The 19,345-nt window shown below is 40.4% G+C and overlaps 1 protein-coding gene across 2 annotated transcripts in view; it reads right to left on the reverse strand.

The window, feature by feature from the left end:
- ADAMTS12 (ADAM metallopeptidase with thrombospondin type 1 motif 12) overlaps positions 1-19,345 on the reverse strand; it is a 154,666-nt gene that overhangs the window by 68,143 nt on the left and 67,178 nt on the right. For both annotated transcript variants that reach the window (XM_069001164.1, XM_069001165.1), the window contains exons 4-6: positions 4,530-4,726; positions 2,565-2,648; positions 775-899 (exon numbers count right to left, since the gene is read on the reverse strand). In XM_069001164.1, coding sequence (XP_068857265.1) covers positions 775-899; positions 2,565-2,648; positions 4,530-4,726 — 406 coding nt within the window. The remainder of the gene's footprint in view (positions 1-774; positions 900-2,564; positions 2,649-4,529; positions 4,727-19,345) is intronic.

A 19,345-nucleotide genomic window follows, 5' to 3' on the forward strand; every position in this document is an offset into this window, starting at 1 on the left:
TTTTGACCGAAAAAAGGTTGACGAGGTGGGGATTGGCCAAAGAGTGGACTTGATGATCTTGGAGGTCTTTTCCAACCTAAATAATTCTGTGACTGTTTTTTACTGAGCCGCTTGAGGGGTGTTTTAGGTTGGGGTTTTTTTGCCTGACAGACTTTAGCTGAGGACTGGTTTTTTCGGGCCACAGACCCAATCTTTTCTGCCACCTGTGTGCAGACTGAATCCATTTTTACAGACCTGCAGAAGTCCCATTTCACGCCATGACATGAACTCCCTGAAGAACCTCAGACACCTCATTTTTAAGTTTTGTGCTCCTCCCTTGCTCAGACATAAAAAAATAAAAGTGTCTCCTTAAATATGGAGATACTTAAAAATCATATGCTTCAAAGCTTAAAAATGAATGGCACCACGTTTGCAGAATACTCTTCCTTTCTGAGCTGCACCCACACTTTTCTTCAGGAGTTTTTCATCTACATGCTGCTTTGTTTTGGTATATTGTCTCAAAGAAGAATAGAGCAGTCACTGAGGACAAAATGAGATAGGATCAAGTGGGGAAAATGACCTGAGCTACGGAAATTGCTCACCTCTCGGGACCCGCAGATCTCAATATTGTGACTAAGATGCATCTCTAACTCCTATGCACACATCATGTTATAAGTATTTTGACCACGTTACTGGGCTCTGTGAGGGATGAACTAAATGATGGCATGAGCCTATAAAATAAATATCATCACCAAAGAAATGCAACTGAACAGCAGTCAGTCACTGCTGTCATACCTGGTAAGAAGAACAGCCACATCATGGTGCGTGGGGTTGACATCACTCTTGGGATTGACACTCTTCTGCCACTTGCAGAAGCTGGCTAATGTCTTATCAGCATGGTGCACTATCTTCAAGCCTTGCTAATGGGAAATGAAAGAATATATTACTGTAAAGACCACACTGCATTGCAATAACCCTTCAGTGAAGTCAGCTGTGAGAATGGGTAATCTAAATGCAATTGATTACACTTTTGCCTAAAGTTAGAGCCATCATTAGGAGCAATGACTCCTATTTATCTAACATTGAATGTTAAGTTAAAATGCTGACATTTCTGTAATTGGTGCAGCTAAAGGAAAAATTACAGAATGCAGAACTCTACATACATTTTGATAAATGAGTTTCATAAGATCCAACACTGAACTGAAACTTTCAAACATTTTATATTCTCTTGAAATCAAATTTTCCTCTGAAGAGAAGGTGAAGATTACTTATTGGGGGACTTTGTGATCAAATTTGTCCCTCAGTGTTACGTGAACACTGTCATATTCAGAGAACAATTATGCTTCTAACAGAGTATTTATTTCACAATATTTTTCAATTCCAAAGAGAAACAATGCAGTCATAAATGTTTCTTCCTCAACTTCTAATTATACAGTTTACATGCAAATTAATGAAAACTCTGATATAAAAAGTATGTAAAATAAATTAATCCAAAATTGAATTTTCTAATTTCTGGTCTCGGACTCTCACTTTATCTTGCCTAAGTTTGCTCTATTATTAACAACCATCTAAGTATGGGGTTAACTGTTACCAGACATTAATTTCTGGGGAACTTAAAAACAAATTTTGAAATATTTAAAACGGTTACTTCCAACATTGCCATTCCTCAGTTGATCAGGAATCCACCTTTTTTTATTCAAACACCCACAGAAATATTTCAAATACAGTTAATCGGAGGCCATAATGGACCTCAGGTCCTAATTGTTCTCTTTAGATGCAAACTTGAGTTTTTATCCCACTTGTATTTACACTGACAGCTATAAGGACAGACTCTATCCCAATAAATATTTCTGAAGACATAGCCTTGAGGTTTGGTTTACTGTCTTCAATAGCACTGGGACCATCTGGCTTGTGGTTATAAATCTTAAGCCACTGGGAAAATCCCTTTAAGGTATTCCTGTGGTCAGAGCTAGCTATATCATGCACAGCATTTTGAAAATAACCATAACACCATGACAGTCAACATGTATTCAAGCACATACTAACATATTTGTGAAACAGAGACATTGGAAACTATCAATATATAGCTAGTTTATAGCAATAAACATCTATTTTGTCCTAATTTTTCTTTGTTTCAAAGGAGATTTAAAAAGAAAAACATGTATTTAAACTGCACATTAAGAGATTTACTTCTTCAGAGACCTGCAAATACCATAGCACTACAGTTCATAATACATTCCAGGTAATGCTTGGTAATTAGATTCTGAGTGTTAAAACGTAATTTCTGTTTCTCATCTACTCTTCCTTGGCATCCCATGTTCTTCTGACACTAGGAAGATTCCATTTCCCCATTCTTAACCTCCCTGTTTTAATTACATTCTCCTATGCAATTTTATGCAGAAATACCTGAAGTCATCAGCTAAAATACTTTGCTATGAAGGGCAGCATTTATTCTAAAACCAGACATGCTGAAGATCAATAACAGAGTAAATTTAAAACATTACTTTAAGCAAATATGATTACAGCTCAATACATTGAACCCAGAAGTTTTGTAAGTGATATTTTGAGGTATATAAAAACCTTACCTCCACCTCCTCAAAGAGGATGAGCCGGACGAGCACAATGTGAATTGCATTGCCAATGCTTGGATCATGGAACAACCCTGTGACCTGTGCCAGAGCCAGGAGATATGAGATTAACTGATTCCTCTACAGCCGAACACAACTTCAGAGAGAAAATACATTTACTTCTAGCATGTTGTGGATCTGGTGATTGTTTTGCTTTTTAAATTCTCAAAACATTCAAAGTTTACTGAAATGCAGTGAATATTACCACTACAGCAAAGGCTTGCTCTGCCAAATGAGTGATGACATTGCACTTGGCAAAAGTTACTAAGCTAAAGAGCAAAAGCCCAGACAAGATTATATTATGTCCATTTCCCTTTCAGAAATTTCAGAGTTCATAAAAAAACACTAGCAAAAAGGAACACAGCATCTACAGTAATACAACGCTAATGGAGAGGTCCACTCAGGGTGCAAAAAAACCAGCGTATCAAATCATTCTGTTTGAAATGAACAAGATTCTGTCACAAAAAAGCAAAATTTAGTCAGTACTAGGCAAAGAGAAATTAGTTGAATGATGGCTACTCTTGTGTTTTCAGAGTACAGGAGAGGATGATAAGAACAAAAGCAAAGATAATGACTCCATTCAAAAAAGACTCCACATAAAAAAGAACAAGAACTGATCTCTGCAAAAATGTAACCCAATTGTCATAAACATCATCACAATATTGAATTAGGCAGGAGGAGAAGGAATCAGAGCAGAAGATATTCACAACCTATCTATATATCTGACCCATGCCACCTATCACAGGAAATACGAGTGAACAAAATGGATTGCCTTGGGGTCAAAATTGTTATGGAGAAAACCACTTAAGGAGAAAATACCAAAATGAAGTGGAAATTGTGTTTATAGAGGTCTGATTTGGGTATGGATCTTTTTCAAAGTACTCTACTGAAAATTGAAACATTTTAAGTAACCCTAATATCTAAGGTCAGACTGCAGAGAAAATGTTGAGTCTTGTTTGTTCCTGCACCTGATAATGACTGGGTTTTATTCCAAGCATTTCTCCATGTGTGGACAAAACCTCACGTGCTCGAACAACCTTTGTACCTGTTTACTCAGGCTCACTGCCTCAGCAGCAAGTCAGACTGCTTGGGGCACAGCCGGGAACATACCATATAACATGGGACAGATCAGTCACCACGGCTAGAATCATACTCTGATTAATTCCACATATATTGCACATGACCATGATAACCACACAGAACACATCCTCAATACACTCTCAAGCTCAATATCTGCCATGATACAGGTAATATTGATACAGGTATTAATAATATCTGTAAGCAGATGCTATGGGTGTTCCCAGAACAACTTATATTTTGGAACCTGCCACACAGGAAAGCACTTGAAGATCAAGTTTTCTTTATTCCAGTGTGAACTTTGTACTCCAGGAAGAATACTTATCTGGAAAAACAGTTGTATTGGCTTCAACTGGACAGTTAACTTGCTTCATAATAGGTCATATATTGCTGTTTTGATTTGTGACCAAAACAGTAACAAGGTGGTATTTTGGCTTTTGCAAAGTTACTACAATTTCCAGCAGTCTCCTGTGTGCCTTTCTCACCCACAAATACATGGAAGAATTCATATGCTAAAAACCTGTAGAATTTCTCTGCCATAGCCAACAATCCGAAATCACCACTGAGCAACAGGTTCCAAGGGAGTCAGAGAATTTCAGTGGAAAGAAAGCTAGTGCTAGCATTTATAGCTATGAGACCTCTCTCACATAAACACAGAGAAAAATTGTGCCTATACAAAATATAAGGTAAAAATACTTTAAAATACAGAGTTTTAATTAATATATATGAATAATACTAAATTTTTGTCTGTGAACATTGTTGAAGATGTCTTAGAAGATCAGCAGCATAATCAAATTCAGGTTTCCTTTGTTTGTCTATCTAAAAACCCCAAAATATTGTACATACCATATTCATTATAGTGAGGATATATGACTCCACATGGTCACTTCCATGATATTCAACCATTTTACTGTCTGCAACCACAAGTGTCTCCACCCATCGCTCCTTGCTGACAGAGCGCCGAGAAACCCTCCTGACAGCTGCATGATTTTGTTCCCATCTCTCCCTCCGATGCTGCTGCTGTTTGAAAAAGCTGTGGGTATCTGGAAGAGCAAAAAGCAATGCTGTCTTGAATATATTTTCAAGCTTGAACTGTATGGCTGTAACACTTACAGGATGATATTAGCTGGGAGTGACTCTTCTGGCTGCCACCCACCTGGCCCACTGCAGGGCCAACTCCAAAGTGACACCAAACTGCTAAGGGCCCTGCCCAGTGAAGTTCTGAATCTCCCGAGATGGATTAAACATGCATTAAAAAGTTACCCCACTCAAACACCAGGTATTACGTTGTGAGACAGAGCCAAGCTAAAAAAAATTGAGCTGGCGATGACATTTTCAAGGAGTTTCTCTCCTGTAGTTTGGCTCTAACCTCTCTAATGATACCAGTTGATAGTGTAAGATAAGGGATATCCTTTCTTCACAGGCAGCTCATTTTCTCATCAGGATGGCACACTAAGCCCAGTGCTGTGGCACATCCAAAAATGCCTTTTTCTGTGCATGGAGAATATCCTTGACTAGTGGGGACACTTGACCAGCAGGTGTCATCTAAATACCAGCAGGGTAGCCACGGGATCCTCGCCTGCTGTCATCCTGCCTAATGACAGGCCAGACACTTACTGCTTCCACTGTAATTTTGAGATTTGTGCATCTAAAGCTTTTCAGACAGAAGTCTTTGCTCTGCAGGGCTGCTAGCAACCTTGCACTGTGCTCCGTGGGGCTAATTCCTCTCCACTCACTCTAGCTTTGAATGCCAGCTGTCCATGCTACCAGGGAAATACCAACGATACAAATACTGCTAGGCTTGAAAAGCAACTGAGATGCCAGTTTGACAGCAACTGCTGGCCTTTTTCCAAGCCATAATCCTGAGAAAGACTTCTATGGTGCTGGGATTTCCCAAATCCTACAAAGGATCAGGAACACTTGTTTCTGTTACATATACTGCAATAGTCCCTTGGCATCTCACTCATGGAAGAGGATGTCCTAATTCCAGATGGGACACATCCACAGGCCAGACAGATAGCTCCAAGTGCTTACAGCCTTTCCAGCATCACCTCCACGGCTGTGGCAGGGGACAGTTATCCAGCATTACCTCCGTGTCCAGTGCTGAGGAACAGTTGCCCAGACACTCTGCTCTAGAAGAATGGATGAACTTGGCAGCTGGGTCCCAAACCTTGTGTTCATGCCAGCTACACCTTTGTCATGAATGAGCTGTTTGCCCTTTAGACCCAAGCACAGACAGAATAATCAAAGCACCTTGTGTACCTAACAAAATGAGGCACCACTAGATGTGTGTACATCTCTCAGTGTAAAAGATGGTATCTTGGTTTACAGGTTCAGGTTTTCAGAAATGGGTTCTCTGAGGTCAGCCTGAAAGATGCCTGGATCCTGATAACACATAATGTGTACAATTGAAATATGCCACATTAATAAACAAAATAATACCAGCCACATTTAGAACTGAGCCACCATGCACAAGTGTGCTATACACAGCAGCAATGAGCTATCACTGCTATAACCTCCACCCTAACCCCACTAACCCACGCTGCAGCACCACTCCAGCTGTCTCCCTCAATCTTTGTTCAGTTACAGCAATCATCTCCTCAATGAGGGGCTATTTATGAGCTGTATTCTTTAACCTCCCTTGTACATTTGCAGTTTTCAGCATACTTATTTCTATGAAGCACAGTTCTCATTATCTACATTTTTAAGGGTTTTGTGCTGAGAAAAACCTTGCCCACAGCTATCTGAACAAAAAACTCCGTTCAGACTGCTGGTTAAGTGTTTTGTTTATGGCCAAATAAAATCTCAGGCCAGCTGTCATGTTTTCTGTTTACAGCTAGCAAAAAGTATTGCTAATTGTCTGGGAAGCTGATAGCACTGGAGGCAAAAATGTTTAAAATCATGGAGACTGCCGTGGTGAACAACCGTCACGGGAAAGTCTGGAGTCCTGGTTAAGCATGAGGCTCTGTAATGTAGGAAAATCTCAGAAGAGGTGAAAATTAATGCCAGATAGCCAGAGGATTTTGCAGAAAAACTCTCTCCCTGGTGATGGACAACCTCCTGTGCATGGTACGTCACCTGGACAGATGACATCTAAGGACTGGATCCCCACTGTGTCAAGTCTCCTGGCAGCTTTTGTAGTTTGATGACGTGGAAAGGCATAACTTCTTAGAGCCACACTAAAATACAGGCAGCTCCAAAGTACAGTTCTACTTCTGCTTTTATGTCCAAATTTTGACTGTCTCTTCTAACCATCTAATTCTGAAGTGAAATAACCTTACCTTGCTTTACCTTCAATGAGTAAAGTGTTACAAGTGATTTCAGATTTACTGAGAAATCCCAGGCACCTTGTTGTCCAGGCAGGAAAGTCTTGACTGGGAGCCCATCAGTTCAGGACTATCCAAGAAGTGAGGAATGGACTGAGAATAGGAACCGTGCTGCCTGAGGAAAGCCTCCCTTTCATTGTAACTGCTGAGCACAGCACATTCCACGAGAAACAGAAGAGAGAAAGGGGGTACTCCTACCCTGAGGGTTTCCATGGATTTTTGAGGAAGAGGTATAACACAGGGATGTACAGTGCTGGAGTCCTTAGGAATAGAAAAGGGATGCAGTGCTGAGAGTGTACCCAGGACAGTCTAAGACTAAACAAGAAGAAGGTTGGTAAGAGATTCAAGTAAGAAACTGCATGAAATTAAAGCAGCAATACTTGGAAGTTTCTAGCTGTTTTGGGAGATAATTTTGCAGATGTGAGGCTTTTATTAGAAAAACTGATTCATCCCAACAAGTTACATAACATGTCCCAACATGGATATGTGATATGCATACTTTTGACTGCATAACCAGAAGAAATGGTGAGATGATAACATTTCATCAGCTTCTAGATAGAAATGGCTGATAAACTTCAGTAAAATGGTTGGTTTTTAAGACCAAATTCTAAATTGTTTTTAGTGAAAATGAAAATGTCTCCTAAAACTACCCTACAAATCCTACTTGACTAACAACAACATAAAAGACCCTTAACTTTCAGCTACAAGGAAATATTTTAAGTTATCTGTAAGACTCAACTATATATGAAAAAAGAAGTATTGTACAAACTTCCTCAGGACAGTTTAAAGCTACGTGGTTTCTGTATATGAAAGAAAAGCTATACTCTCTTCAATTTCATTTTTCATCAGATGACAATATTCTTTGCCAGTCCTTTGTAAGAAAGAGCTTTCTAATCTTTAACTATCAATGGTCTCACTTACTAAGAAAACCCCATGTAAGTTCTTCTTCACTTTGAACAACTCATCCATTCAAAATGAGCTTGATTATGCTTGATTGTTAAGCAGTTGATTTCTGCTTGCCTTCCACCACTCCAAACTCCCTTAAAGAGCAAACATGACTCACCTCAGTTAAAGGTGTTATCTGAGATTTCCACAAAGATGGCTTTTTCCCACTTTTGTTTCTCGCTGGTGCTGGTAGAGTGCAGCGTACAGTGCAACATGAGGGGACCTCCAGGTGCTAACTACACATAGCCAGCTTTTTACACCTTTGGAGGTACACAGGACTTTGCAGAAGCAAGGTGAAAATGTCTGGAAATTCCCAGAAGAGGAGAATGCACGCTACAAATGAAGACTGTCACACAAAATATGGAAGCATTGATTTGTGTCTTCACTTGCTATTCTCAGCTGCCTTCTCTTTGCGCAAGAGCTCTGTCATTTTTGCCACTCTACACTGTTCACAGTCAAAATACTATAACCCCAGATAGGAGGTGTGAATGATGCTAGGGATGCTAGATGAATAAATTCCACACGGTTCATAACTTGCTACATTATGATTCTTCCAAAACCTTCACTTTGTTCCAAGACACGCCTTTAGTTTAAGCATTAACAAAAAGATACAGTTAAGGGGTTAGTTTTTCAAGAGGTCAATAAACTGTGTTGAAACAGTCACTGTATAAGCAATATTCTCCTCCTTCACTCATAAGAAAGTGAGCAACTTTCATAGCTGATCCACCGTGAGAACTTACTAATTATTTATGAAACAAATGCAGTAAGCAATTCCTTTCCCCTGTTCTAACTATCCCTCCTGAAATAAACAAGGTAGTTTTGTATACACAGGATCTGCTTATGAACAAAACTACGTCTGGATGATGACAATGTGATAGTGAGGGCTCCCATGTTATAATGGGAAAACTGTTATAAAAAAAGAAAGCGAGTGTGTGAATTTAAAACTGAACAGACAACCAAACAGCTCTTTTTACAAGCATTCCTAAAACAGGCCAAGCTAAGTCACACAAATGCTTTCTGAGTGTGAAGAAGTGTTCACACAGGAAACCATTACAACTACTTAATCACGTACAAGCCCATGCTGACAACCCCCAAGTCCCAGCAAAAACAAGCACAGAGAAAGCAAGCTTACAACTCAGCAAGGTTTGTTTAACTTTGACATTCCTGCTGTCAAAAACATGGCATATCAAACAGTGAAGTCACACCACTCCGAAGGAGAAGGAAGCTAAAATCGGACCTGTCTTGACTGATGCACTTAATCAGATACTGCTGCTGAGTGTCTGTGCAGCTCATTACCTCTCAGGCTGTAAAGATGCAATGATAGATGTGCTGGGCATCAGAAGGTACACAGAGAACGATGTCGTGGGAGACATATGCCTGAAGTTGCCAATGTTTTGCATCAGTGACTGTCCTTCTGCCTGAATGTTCTTATTTTTTTACCCAGGAATTAAACCCAAGTCAATAAGGGACAATTAAAAATTACAGCTGCATCAGATGTTTTCCTAGGAGTACATTATTCAATGTAATTTGAACTTGCTATGCTCATTCACTTGGCAACTTTAGTGTCTGGTGCCTCTTATTTTGGTGAAAACATTAATGAAATGGATTAGAAGAATAAGGTGAAATTTCTATTAATTAATCTATCTCTTGGTAAAATGCCATCTGAATACAATTTAACTTGCAGCACAATTCTATTAAAATTCAATGAAAAACAAGTATCTTCTTAAACAGAATATACAAACTGTGAAACAAATTTGCAGATTACAAATTTCCAATAAATTATATTTATGTAATAAGTCTCTTGCCAAATAATTTAAGAACTGCTAATCTAAAAATAACAGAGAAATGCAGTTTTGGGGTACCACTATGATAAAAAAAGAGAATTAAAATATATGGATATTATTAAGAATCTTTCTCTTTTTATGACTCTCTGAAAATTCATTCACACAAAATTTATGCAAAAAACCCTAGCGTGACATCTTGAAGTAGTTGTCTCTGCATTGTCAGGGTTGATCTGATTTTCATTTTGGTTTTCCAAATAGTATCCAGAAGCTCTTGAACCAGACTCCAGAAATTCCTGTTCCAAATTTTTGTTCCAAAAATTTATATTCCATAAATTTAAATCACATAATAATGAAGAAAACTCAAACTGATTACATGCTAGCAATCAGAGGTCACCAACCTGCTGCAGTCAGGACCAAGAACAAGGCTAAAAGGCTACAATGTCTTACTCATTACAACAAAGACCTTGAGGTGCTGAAGAATGTCCAGAGAAGGCAATGGAGCTGGGGAGGGGTCTCAAGCATGAGTCCTGTGAGGAGCAGCTGAGGGAGTTGGGGGTGTTTCTCCTAAAGAAAAGGGGCACCTTATCTCTCTTTACTACTCCTGACAGGAGGGTGTAGCCAGGTGGGGGTCGGCCTCTTCTCCCAGGGAACAGGTGACAGGATGAGAGGAAGTGGCCTCAAGTTGAGCCAGCAGAGGTTCAGGTTCAGTATTAGCAACAAGTTCTCCAAAACGGGTGCCAAGCACTGGAAGAGTCTGCCCAGGGCAGTGGTGGAGCCAGCATCTCTAGAGGTATTTAAAAGATATGTAGATGTGACACTTAGGGACATGATTTACTGGTGGACTTGGCAGTGTTGGGATAACAGTTGGACTCAGTGATCTTAGAGGTCTGCTCCAACCTAAATGATTCTGTGACTATTCCCTAAGCTTGCATGCTGCAGGTAAGCTTGTGCTGGCACTCCAGAACTCAGCAGTGAAAGAAAGTGCTGAAATGTTCAAAGGGTACATGTTTTATGGAGCTTCTTGGACAGGTAGAGAGTTATGAACCAGCAGGACTCAGGAACTGGCAGCACAGGTCTCTGGAGTGCCCATTAGCTCTTTAAAGTCACCTAAGTGATTTTCACAAAGGCACTCACTGCAGGCTGCCCTAATGACAAGCTGTAAGAGCTGGCAAGACTTTAGGAATGGTGGACAGAGTATCAATGCAAGGAAAGGTGCCAGGAAAAAAAACCCCAACTATGCCAGAAGAAGCAAAGGACAGGAAAGGACTACTAAGGGTTGTAATTCCAAGAATTTCAGCACTGTGAATGCTTTACATGGAAGGCTTGCTCTTTGCAGGTGGCTCAGACAAGAGTGAATATGGTTTTCAAGCTGTGAAGATTACAACCAGCCTCTAAAGGGACTAGAGGCAGATCAAAGGGGCCTCCATCTCCTGGCTTTATTAAGCTTGTGCATGCAGCAGCAGGCTAGGTGCTGTGCCACGGGGACTGGGGAGAGTAATTCCTCTTGCACAAAAGCAACTTGGGCATCTTTTGTGTTCATGCTTACATAGGAAAGTTCACAAGACCAACTGAATCTAAGCCTGGTAAACATCAGCAGTCCTTTCCTCATGAAAGAACACCTGAGAATAACCACATTTGATTCACAGATTCTAAGTAAACTCCTGCACTTCCCTGTGAAAATATTTTACTTCAGAAATCGGCAGCTCCACTTTTATCAGACACCAAAGTCTGTATGGTACCGATATCTATCGAATCCTAATATGAAGAACCATTTTCTTCTGTTCCCAACAGAACCAGAAGCCAAAGCACAGCAGAGGAGGCAGGTATGTCAGCATAATGCTCCTCCAGACTGCAAAGTGCTTTCTTCCACACTGGTCCATCCTCAGCCAGGGTTCCTGCGATTTGACCAGGGATAAACTGCTGCAGGGCTGAAGTGGAGCATTTGTGTTTTCCCATGCAGAAAAACAAGAGGCTTCTGTTTCCACTTGGTTTCTTGTTTAGCTCATAGAATCATAGAATAGCCCTCTACAAACACCTCAATATGTCACTGCACATCCCTGGAGAGGACAGACTGCTGCTCCATACAACCAAGGGGCTCATATTGGCTTTTTCAGCCTTGCAACAACTGAGGAAGGTCTCCCTTCACACAGATACCCTTTGCAAAATGCTCCCTGTAATATCCTCATCATGACAAAACCAGTATGTTTTAAGGACTTAAGGAGTACAGGTGCCTGTCTCATCATGACAAAACTAGTATGTTTTAAGGACTTAAGGAGTACAGGTGCCTGTCTCATCATGACAAAACCAGTATGTTTTAAGGACTTAAGGAGTACAGGTGCCTGTCTCAAACACTGTCAAGGCCACAGATGGAACTTGCTGTAAGATAAACCACCACAGTGTGAACTTGAGTTAAGCACAGAAGGGAGGAATGTGCAACAGGAAGGAGCTATTCCATGCCTGACGGCAGGATCTGGTAGGCACATCCTTGTTAACACATCCGGACAAAAATTTCTGCTCTGGAAAACTGCGGAAAAGGAAGCACCTGCTCATACATGTATCACCCCAAGTTATGGGAACACCATCTGTGACCATCCTGTGGCTCTCTGGAACTTGGGCTGTATGAAGGTGATACTCCAAGATGCTGAGAGTGAAGAAGGACCAACGGGATGGTGCTTGATTCATAGCTGGTAACTACCTTCTGCTTGATCTCACCCCTCCCTCCTCCCCCTTCTCTCTATTACTCTACCTTGCATTCATTGTTAACTAAAATCCGTATTGTTAACTTCAGCAAATGATCTTGTTTTCACCTTAATTGAAGCAGAGGCATCTCTCACAAATCAGATCATACCATATGCCCAGCTCTGTTTTGCCTCCTTATGCTCCCCCATGCAGAATCACAAATGTCAAGTGGGCTTAAGGGCCTCCTCTAGGTCCCCAAGACCCAACCTCTGCACCACAAGAACTCCTCACTGGCTCATCATTTCTCTTCAACTTAATAAAGCAAAATCAGCCACTTGCATCTCTGTGTGCTTGCAAATGATCAGTACAGAGCCAGCTGGGACCAGCTGCTCCTGCCTCCTCTCCAGGAGGGATAGGAAGGAAGTCAGAGGCAAACACACACAGGCAGCACAGCACAGCTGGGAGATGCTACCACTCCTGTGATCACCCAGGCTGCTGAGTGGTCCCAGAAGAGGATGCAGCCTCCCTGCAGGCTGAGACTCTGCTCCAGCTCACAGCTTCACCCTCACAAAAACTGAATCTCAGCAGTTTGGTTTGAAACTACCTGTGAAAGGCACAGCTGATGAGCTAAAGCTATTTCACATCATCCCACCCCTGTTCTGCTCCTTGTCCTGATCTTACAGCACTCTTCCGCACCTCTTTCCCTAACTGCACCTCTTCCCTTCCTAAAACACCAAACAGCTCCCCTCAATGAATACTCGGCAAGGTTCCAGCTCAGCTGTGACTCCCAGGAGTGAGCCCAGGCATCTGAACCCCTCACACCATTTCCAGGCCAACTCTTTCAGATGTCAGCACTCTCTGCCCTGACGTTTCCACTGTGCTCGGACTCATTCTGGGTCAGAGATGGCTCGGAAAGTGCTGTTCAGCTCACTCCCCAGGAATCTCCAAACAGCTCTAAGAGTCACAAGCAGCAAGCGAACAGTTGTGCCTGTCAGACCTGCTGTGACAGTGTGAATGTTCAAGGCACAGGAGTGGGCACAGCCATTTCTCTCAGCAGTCAGGATCTGACCGCTCTGAGCAAGAGACTGAGAAAATGTAATGTATGCACGAAGAATGCTGTGTGCTACTTGGCAGGCATGCTAAGAATACTGGAGCATTTCACTGATTAGCACAAACATAATCTCATTGTGTGGCATAGTGGTGAACATGAATATCTACAGTGTTACACTATGAGAATAAATGACAGCTCAGCACTTACATATAAAAAGTTCTATGGTGAACCAGAGTATATATTGTAGAGAATAACACAGGCATCTTCTAAATAAAATTTCTCAGGCAAAGCTGCTAAAGATGATCTCTTTATGCTCACCATATAAACTGCCTGATTTTGCAGCTATTCTGTATGTTTAAAATGTCAGGATTCTGCTACACACTCTGGCATTGGATTAGTATTTTCTGGGTATTTTATCATTCAGCTACTCAAATATGCTCACATTTATAAGAAATAATAGTTTCTATTTCAGCCTTCAAAAAGTACTGCTTTGACTGTGACATATTTCAAACAATCTCTTTGAAGATGTCAACAGAGAGGTTACTGAACATGCAAAGGATTGGGGAGCCTAGTTGAAACTACCCCCACTGTTATCCCCTTATTTTTCACAGAAACAATAGGTAGATTTCAAGAAGACAGATTTGTCTACTGTAACTCCCTCAGATGTGAAAGTAAGCCAAGAATTCAGTTTAAAACACATGGATTTGAGGGAGTTCTCCAGTTGTAACATGGTAGTCCAGTTAAAAAGCACTAGATAGAAGTGGATCATTTAAAGTCTAAGCATAAAGCAGATAAAACTATTTTTTTTAAAAAATGGTTCCAGATAGAGGTTTCTCACTCTACTTCCAGAATTGACTCTTTAAGAAATAATTTGACCTCAGCTCTTAAATATTTCTGTAAAAATGTATGAGGATGTATTTTCTTATATAAATTAACAAAGCATCCAGTAAAATATACACGGGATTATTTCACTGACCACTGGCAATGAGAATTTCCTGGTCTTATAATCAACAGTTTAAAAATTGTCTCTTCGCTGCCTTGAAATTCTGACCTATAACACAAAAGGGAAGGAAAATGTTAAAAAAATAATCTAGATTAAACTTTCCCCTTTTTTCTGCACCTTATTTAAAGTCTATTAACACAGAAGACAGATTCCTGCGTTTTTCAGAATTTACCAGAACCTATGGTACACCAAAGAAAATGTATCATACAATTTATTAGCAAAGCACACTGAGGGACAAGGAGGTGGAAGAAACATACTCTAAAACCAAATATTAATCATTTGCAGTACTCCCCATAACTTCTAAACAAAACTTTTTCTGTCATCCAAGTAACTGAACAGAAGGGCCATTTGCGTTCCCTGTACCAACTGCCAGATCCTGTTTCAGGGCTGCATTTCAGTATTTTATTTAGCTTACGAGTATAAACACAGTCCTTTTCACAACTGTTTTCTCAAAAATATTTTCTCACAGCTAATAGGTAGTGTGTACTTAAAGGACTTGAGAGGGATTTTGAAAGCTAGAAAGCAAGACAATAATCAGCGCTTTCCAGATGCTCTGAAACTTGTGGAAAAACAAGTGTCCTTGGCTTTTAGTGAAGTGAAGATGAGATTTGGTACTTACATTAGCTATTTTATGTGTTATTGACATTCTAAGGATTTCTCCAGTGCTCTCATTCTGTAAACTGTACCTGCCCATGAATTCAGCTAAAGCTAAGTTTATACAGAACAAACAAGAACTTCTTGCAGCACACTGGACATGGCACAGCAGGCAGGCTGAAACACAACAGAATTCAGGTCATGGTGCCAAATCCGGGTGAGAATCAAGTAAAAATAGCCTTTTCTGAGACTCCTATATTGTCAGAGCCATCTTAGCTGCACTCCCCGCAGCCTTCACCCCCAGCAGCTTTCACACTCCCATTGCAACCCCCTCTACATGCAGGATGCTCAGCTCTCCCCTCTGTTTTCTTCAAGCCAAGCAACAAGCCAGTAGGTAACTGCAAGCTCAGAAAGGTCTGCAGATCTAGAAGAAACAGCAACCTCCACGCCTTTCCTTCTGAGGGGGTATAAAACGTACTGTGCTGGACCACAGAGTGTGATCAGAGAGCAAACAAAGCAGACCTGTGCTTCCAATGTGAAGGGTAATCCAACACTGTCTGGCACACACTTTTTATCTGACAGCTATGTCTGCTGCACGCCTTCCAGTCTGTCACTGTCACTGTCCTGCTCTCACCTCAGGATCTTTGAAATAGGGCACTACCAAAGCAGTTTCTGTAGCAAGACTCAACCCTTCCAAAAAAGCATCTCTAACCATTTCACCTGCTACCACTGAGTTTTACTATGTAAAAACTTAGAAGATGACAAATCAGTCTGAAGACGCCAATATAGAGTAATATTCAGAAATTATTAACATGAACTAACACAGCAAACAAATAGGTAATGTCATTTGTTTTGTAACAGACCTAATTAGCTATTCTAATGGACTGCACAAGCAGTTTGACTTCTAATGTTCAATTTACAGGACTTAAATTTCAACTGCTTTTTTTCCCATGCTTCTTCTGAAATGATGAAGAAAACAGCACTTTTTCCAGACACCACTCAAAGCTATCATAGTTTATTTTCATTATGAAAAGACTGTGAGGAGCAAGATGAGCATGAGTCATTATGTATAAATAAGGGTGAGGGCTGGAGAGAATGGCTGGATCCTATTCCTTGCCTCATCAGCCATCCTTAGAAACACCCAAAATAAATACAAATTTTCATAAAATCCTGTAGGTCGTTCAGTCTTTTTGGCACCATTATGTGAGATGAAATTTGAAAGGAAGATGGGGAAGAGGATAGCACTGGCAGGTGTCAAGTTAGTGAAATTCTATGCTTCATTTTCTCCATCTCTCAACCCTCCTGCACCTGTCTGAAGACCTTCATGCCTGAGGTATGCTGCAGACACAGAGGCCATGCTCCCATGCAAGGACATAAGTAAACATTCCATGCACTGAAGTTCATTATACATGAGAAATAGCAAGTAGAGTTTACCCACAATTCCTGAAACCTGACATCTCAGTTTTCAATGTTCAAAACACAATTTAAGAAGTGTAAAATACCCCAACTAAATTAATGTATAATGTCTATGACGTGAAAGAGAAACAGCTACTAACGGAATAGTCTGGAATGGTAGTTAAACAATGACTTTTAATTAGTTTGGTTTCGGTTTAGATTACTAAGGAAAAGAAGAGAAAGGCAGTCTGGAATTAATCTTGAAACAAAATGCTATTCTTTCAAGGTTGGATATGATATCATTAACACTGCATATGCTATAACCTTCTTATCTCTGGGCTTACACAACAGAGTTTATTTGGCCTTTCCCTGGACCAGCTGTTGTTTTTTCCATTCCATTTCTCCACTGTATTTAGAATACACCAATCACACTAGTGTGCTGGAAGAAAAAGCACATGCTAGCCTTTTGAGGGGCCTCCTTGTCCCTGGCTGAGGCCAAATGTCTTGTATGTCAGATGATGTTACTAAGCAATACAGCCTTCAAAGGCTCAGCCCCAACCCTGCTGTGCTTCTGATGCAAACATCAGCACAGCTCTTACAGATGAGAACTTCCCCCTCGAGAAAGGAAATGGATTGGTAAGTCACCAAAACGAATTATGCTACTATGATGTCTTGAAAATCTTAGACACATACTGCCTTTAGCATTTTCTATCCTTAGACTCAAACATTTTCCAGATGCATGACATTTTGAGAGGTGACTGTTGAGGTTCTCCTGCTCCAACTTGGCCCAAAAGATTTCATTTTGCCTGACTGAGCCACTGAAGAGGCACCTGTACACAGACAACAGACACTGAAGCAGCAGAGCTGGGACAGACTGGGGAGAGCTGACAGAGGCATCTGTAAACCACTAGAAGGAGCAAGGGGAGGAACAGCATAAATCACATCATCTCAGGGGAAGCAACCAACAGTGTGTCTGAGGTGAGAGGTTAAAAACTCCTGCCACCAGGCATCTTGCAAGAGCAATCCTATTGTGATAACACCAGCTTTGGCTGGCTTGTGTCACACTCAGCTCTTCAATATCACTGTAGGGCTAAAGGACGGTTCTGGTTTTAGCCAGAGTTTTGAGAGTGACTTTCTCTTTTGATTCCAGTTTCCTATTAAAAAATGATTGTCAGAGGCACTATAACCTGTTGGATGTCACAAGTCCATTAATTTCTTTCCATTTCTGTCATGCATGGAGTGGAGGTTCACCTGTAACACTCGCTTTAATTAACTGAACTCCCTGTGCTCACTGCCTACAGAAAATTATGCCAGACTCCTTCACAGACAGGAGTTCCTACACTAAAATGCCAAAGAGTTTGAAAGTATTTGCTTAGAACTGCGTTTGAACTTTGAAATTTCTACTTCCATGGAAAGAGAATCAAACAAAGCCCTGCCAACAGATTGAGCCTCTGTTTTTTTCCAAATGACGATTCCAGTTTTCATTTTCAAAAAGTGCCTGGCTCCTATTCTCTCCAGGAAGCCTTAAGATGATAAAGGTATGTAAATGCATTGGGCCAGAAAGAGGGAAAAATGCAGGTTTGCCTGAAGAAACATCCAGTTCACATTCATTATAAAACAATATGATTAATTATAGCTTAAGGAGAGAAAAATATCCAAAAAATGGATAATGATGGATAAAACCAAGTTGCACCCCTCAGCTGAGGAAGAGGTTTTTTAGTAATCCATTCCCCAACATAAAGGTTATCTCTGCTTGGACAACTTTCATCTGCCTGTCAGTGTTACAAGTCCAGGCTTTGCAGGAAACTCCTTTCTTTTACTGCCATTCCTTCCTGTGACCTCCCTGACAAGATGAAATTTCAAATATCTCATCATCTTCCATTTACTCTGAGGAAGACCTGACTGGCAGAAGCACCTCACCATGGGCAATGGATGCAACTGGGATGCTAAAAAGAAAATGCCATAAAGCAGAGAGTGGTTCACTGACTATTTTATCTGGAGAATATCAGGCAAATAACGTCAGGAAAATAATACAGAAAATGACAGGAATGGTCGCTTGTTAAAACCACAGTATTTGAAAAAAGAATTTGATTCAAATCCAAACCTCCACAGAGCTGACAGGAAGCCATACTGGGGGCTCAACTAACAACAGTGCAGATCAAAGAGGAAGGAACCTGATTCAGCTTGTTTTAAAGTTTGGGCAGGCAAGAAACTTGCTGCTAATTTCAACTTTGGCAGAATGGGAGACAGGCTAACACTGTGTTTTAACTGTGTTTAAAAAGTATTTAAAATACAAAAATCTCTCTCTGCAGATAAACGCAAAGGCTGTTCTACAGCTGAGCAAAATATTAGACCATGACATTTTTTACAGGATTAATAAAGAACATAAAAGCTTTGGACTTTTTATTTTGCACAAACATTATTTTTGGGACAGTGTTTCTTGACACTGATTAGAACAGCTTAGAAGAGACTCTCTGCAGTCTAATTTATGTGTACAAAGACCTCATCACTGCTGCTTAAAAAGGACAGGAATACCTTTTTTTTCAGCTAAGACACTTGATTACATGTTGTTTGCTGAAGAAGGTTTAGGGTGAGTATTTGCAAGAGATGAAAAATGGCAACTCTAAATGAGATCATGGGAAAAAAAAAATCAATATTCTCTCCTATGCTCTTTCATAGAGAAACCTGGATATGTAAGAAAATAGTTCCACAAAATCTTCAAACAAGTGCAGTATTTAGGGGCAGCAACTAAAAACATTTGCTATACCTTTTAGCATAGCAATTGTCTGGCCACCTTTTTTTTTCTTTTTTTTCTTTTTTTTTTTAAATAAAGACAGATGCCTATTTCTTTGGGATAATTCCACTTTTCGGAAAAAGAAATTGTC

Source organism: Aphelocoma coerulescens (genome assembly GCF_041296385.1).
Source record: "Aphelocoma coerulescens isolate FSJ_1873_10779 chromosome Z unlocalized genomic scaffold, UR_Acoe_1.0 ChrZ, whole genome shotgun sequence".
Lineage (NCBI taxonomy): Eukaryota > Metazoa > Chordata > Aves > Passeriformes > Corvidae > Aphelocoma > Aphelocoma coerulescens.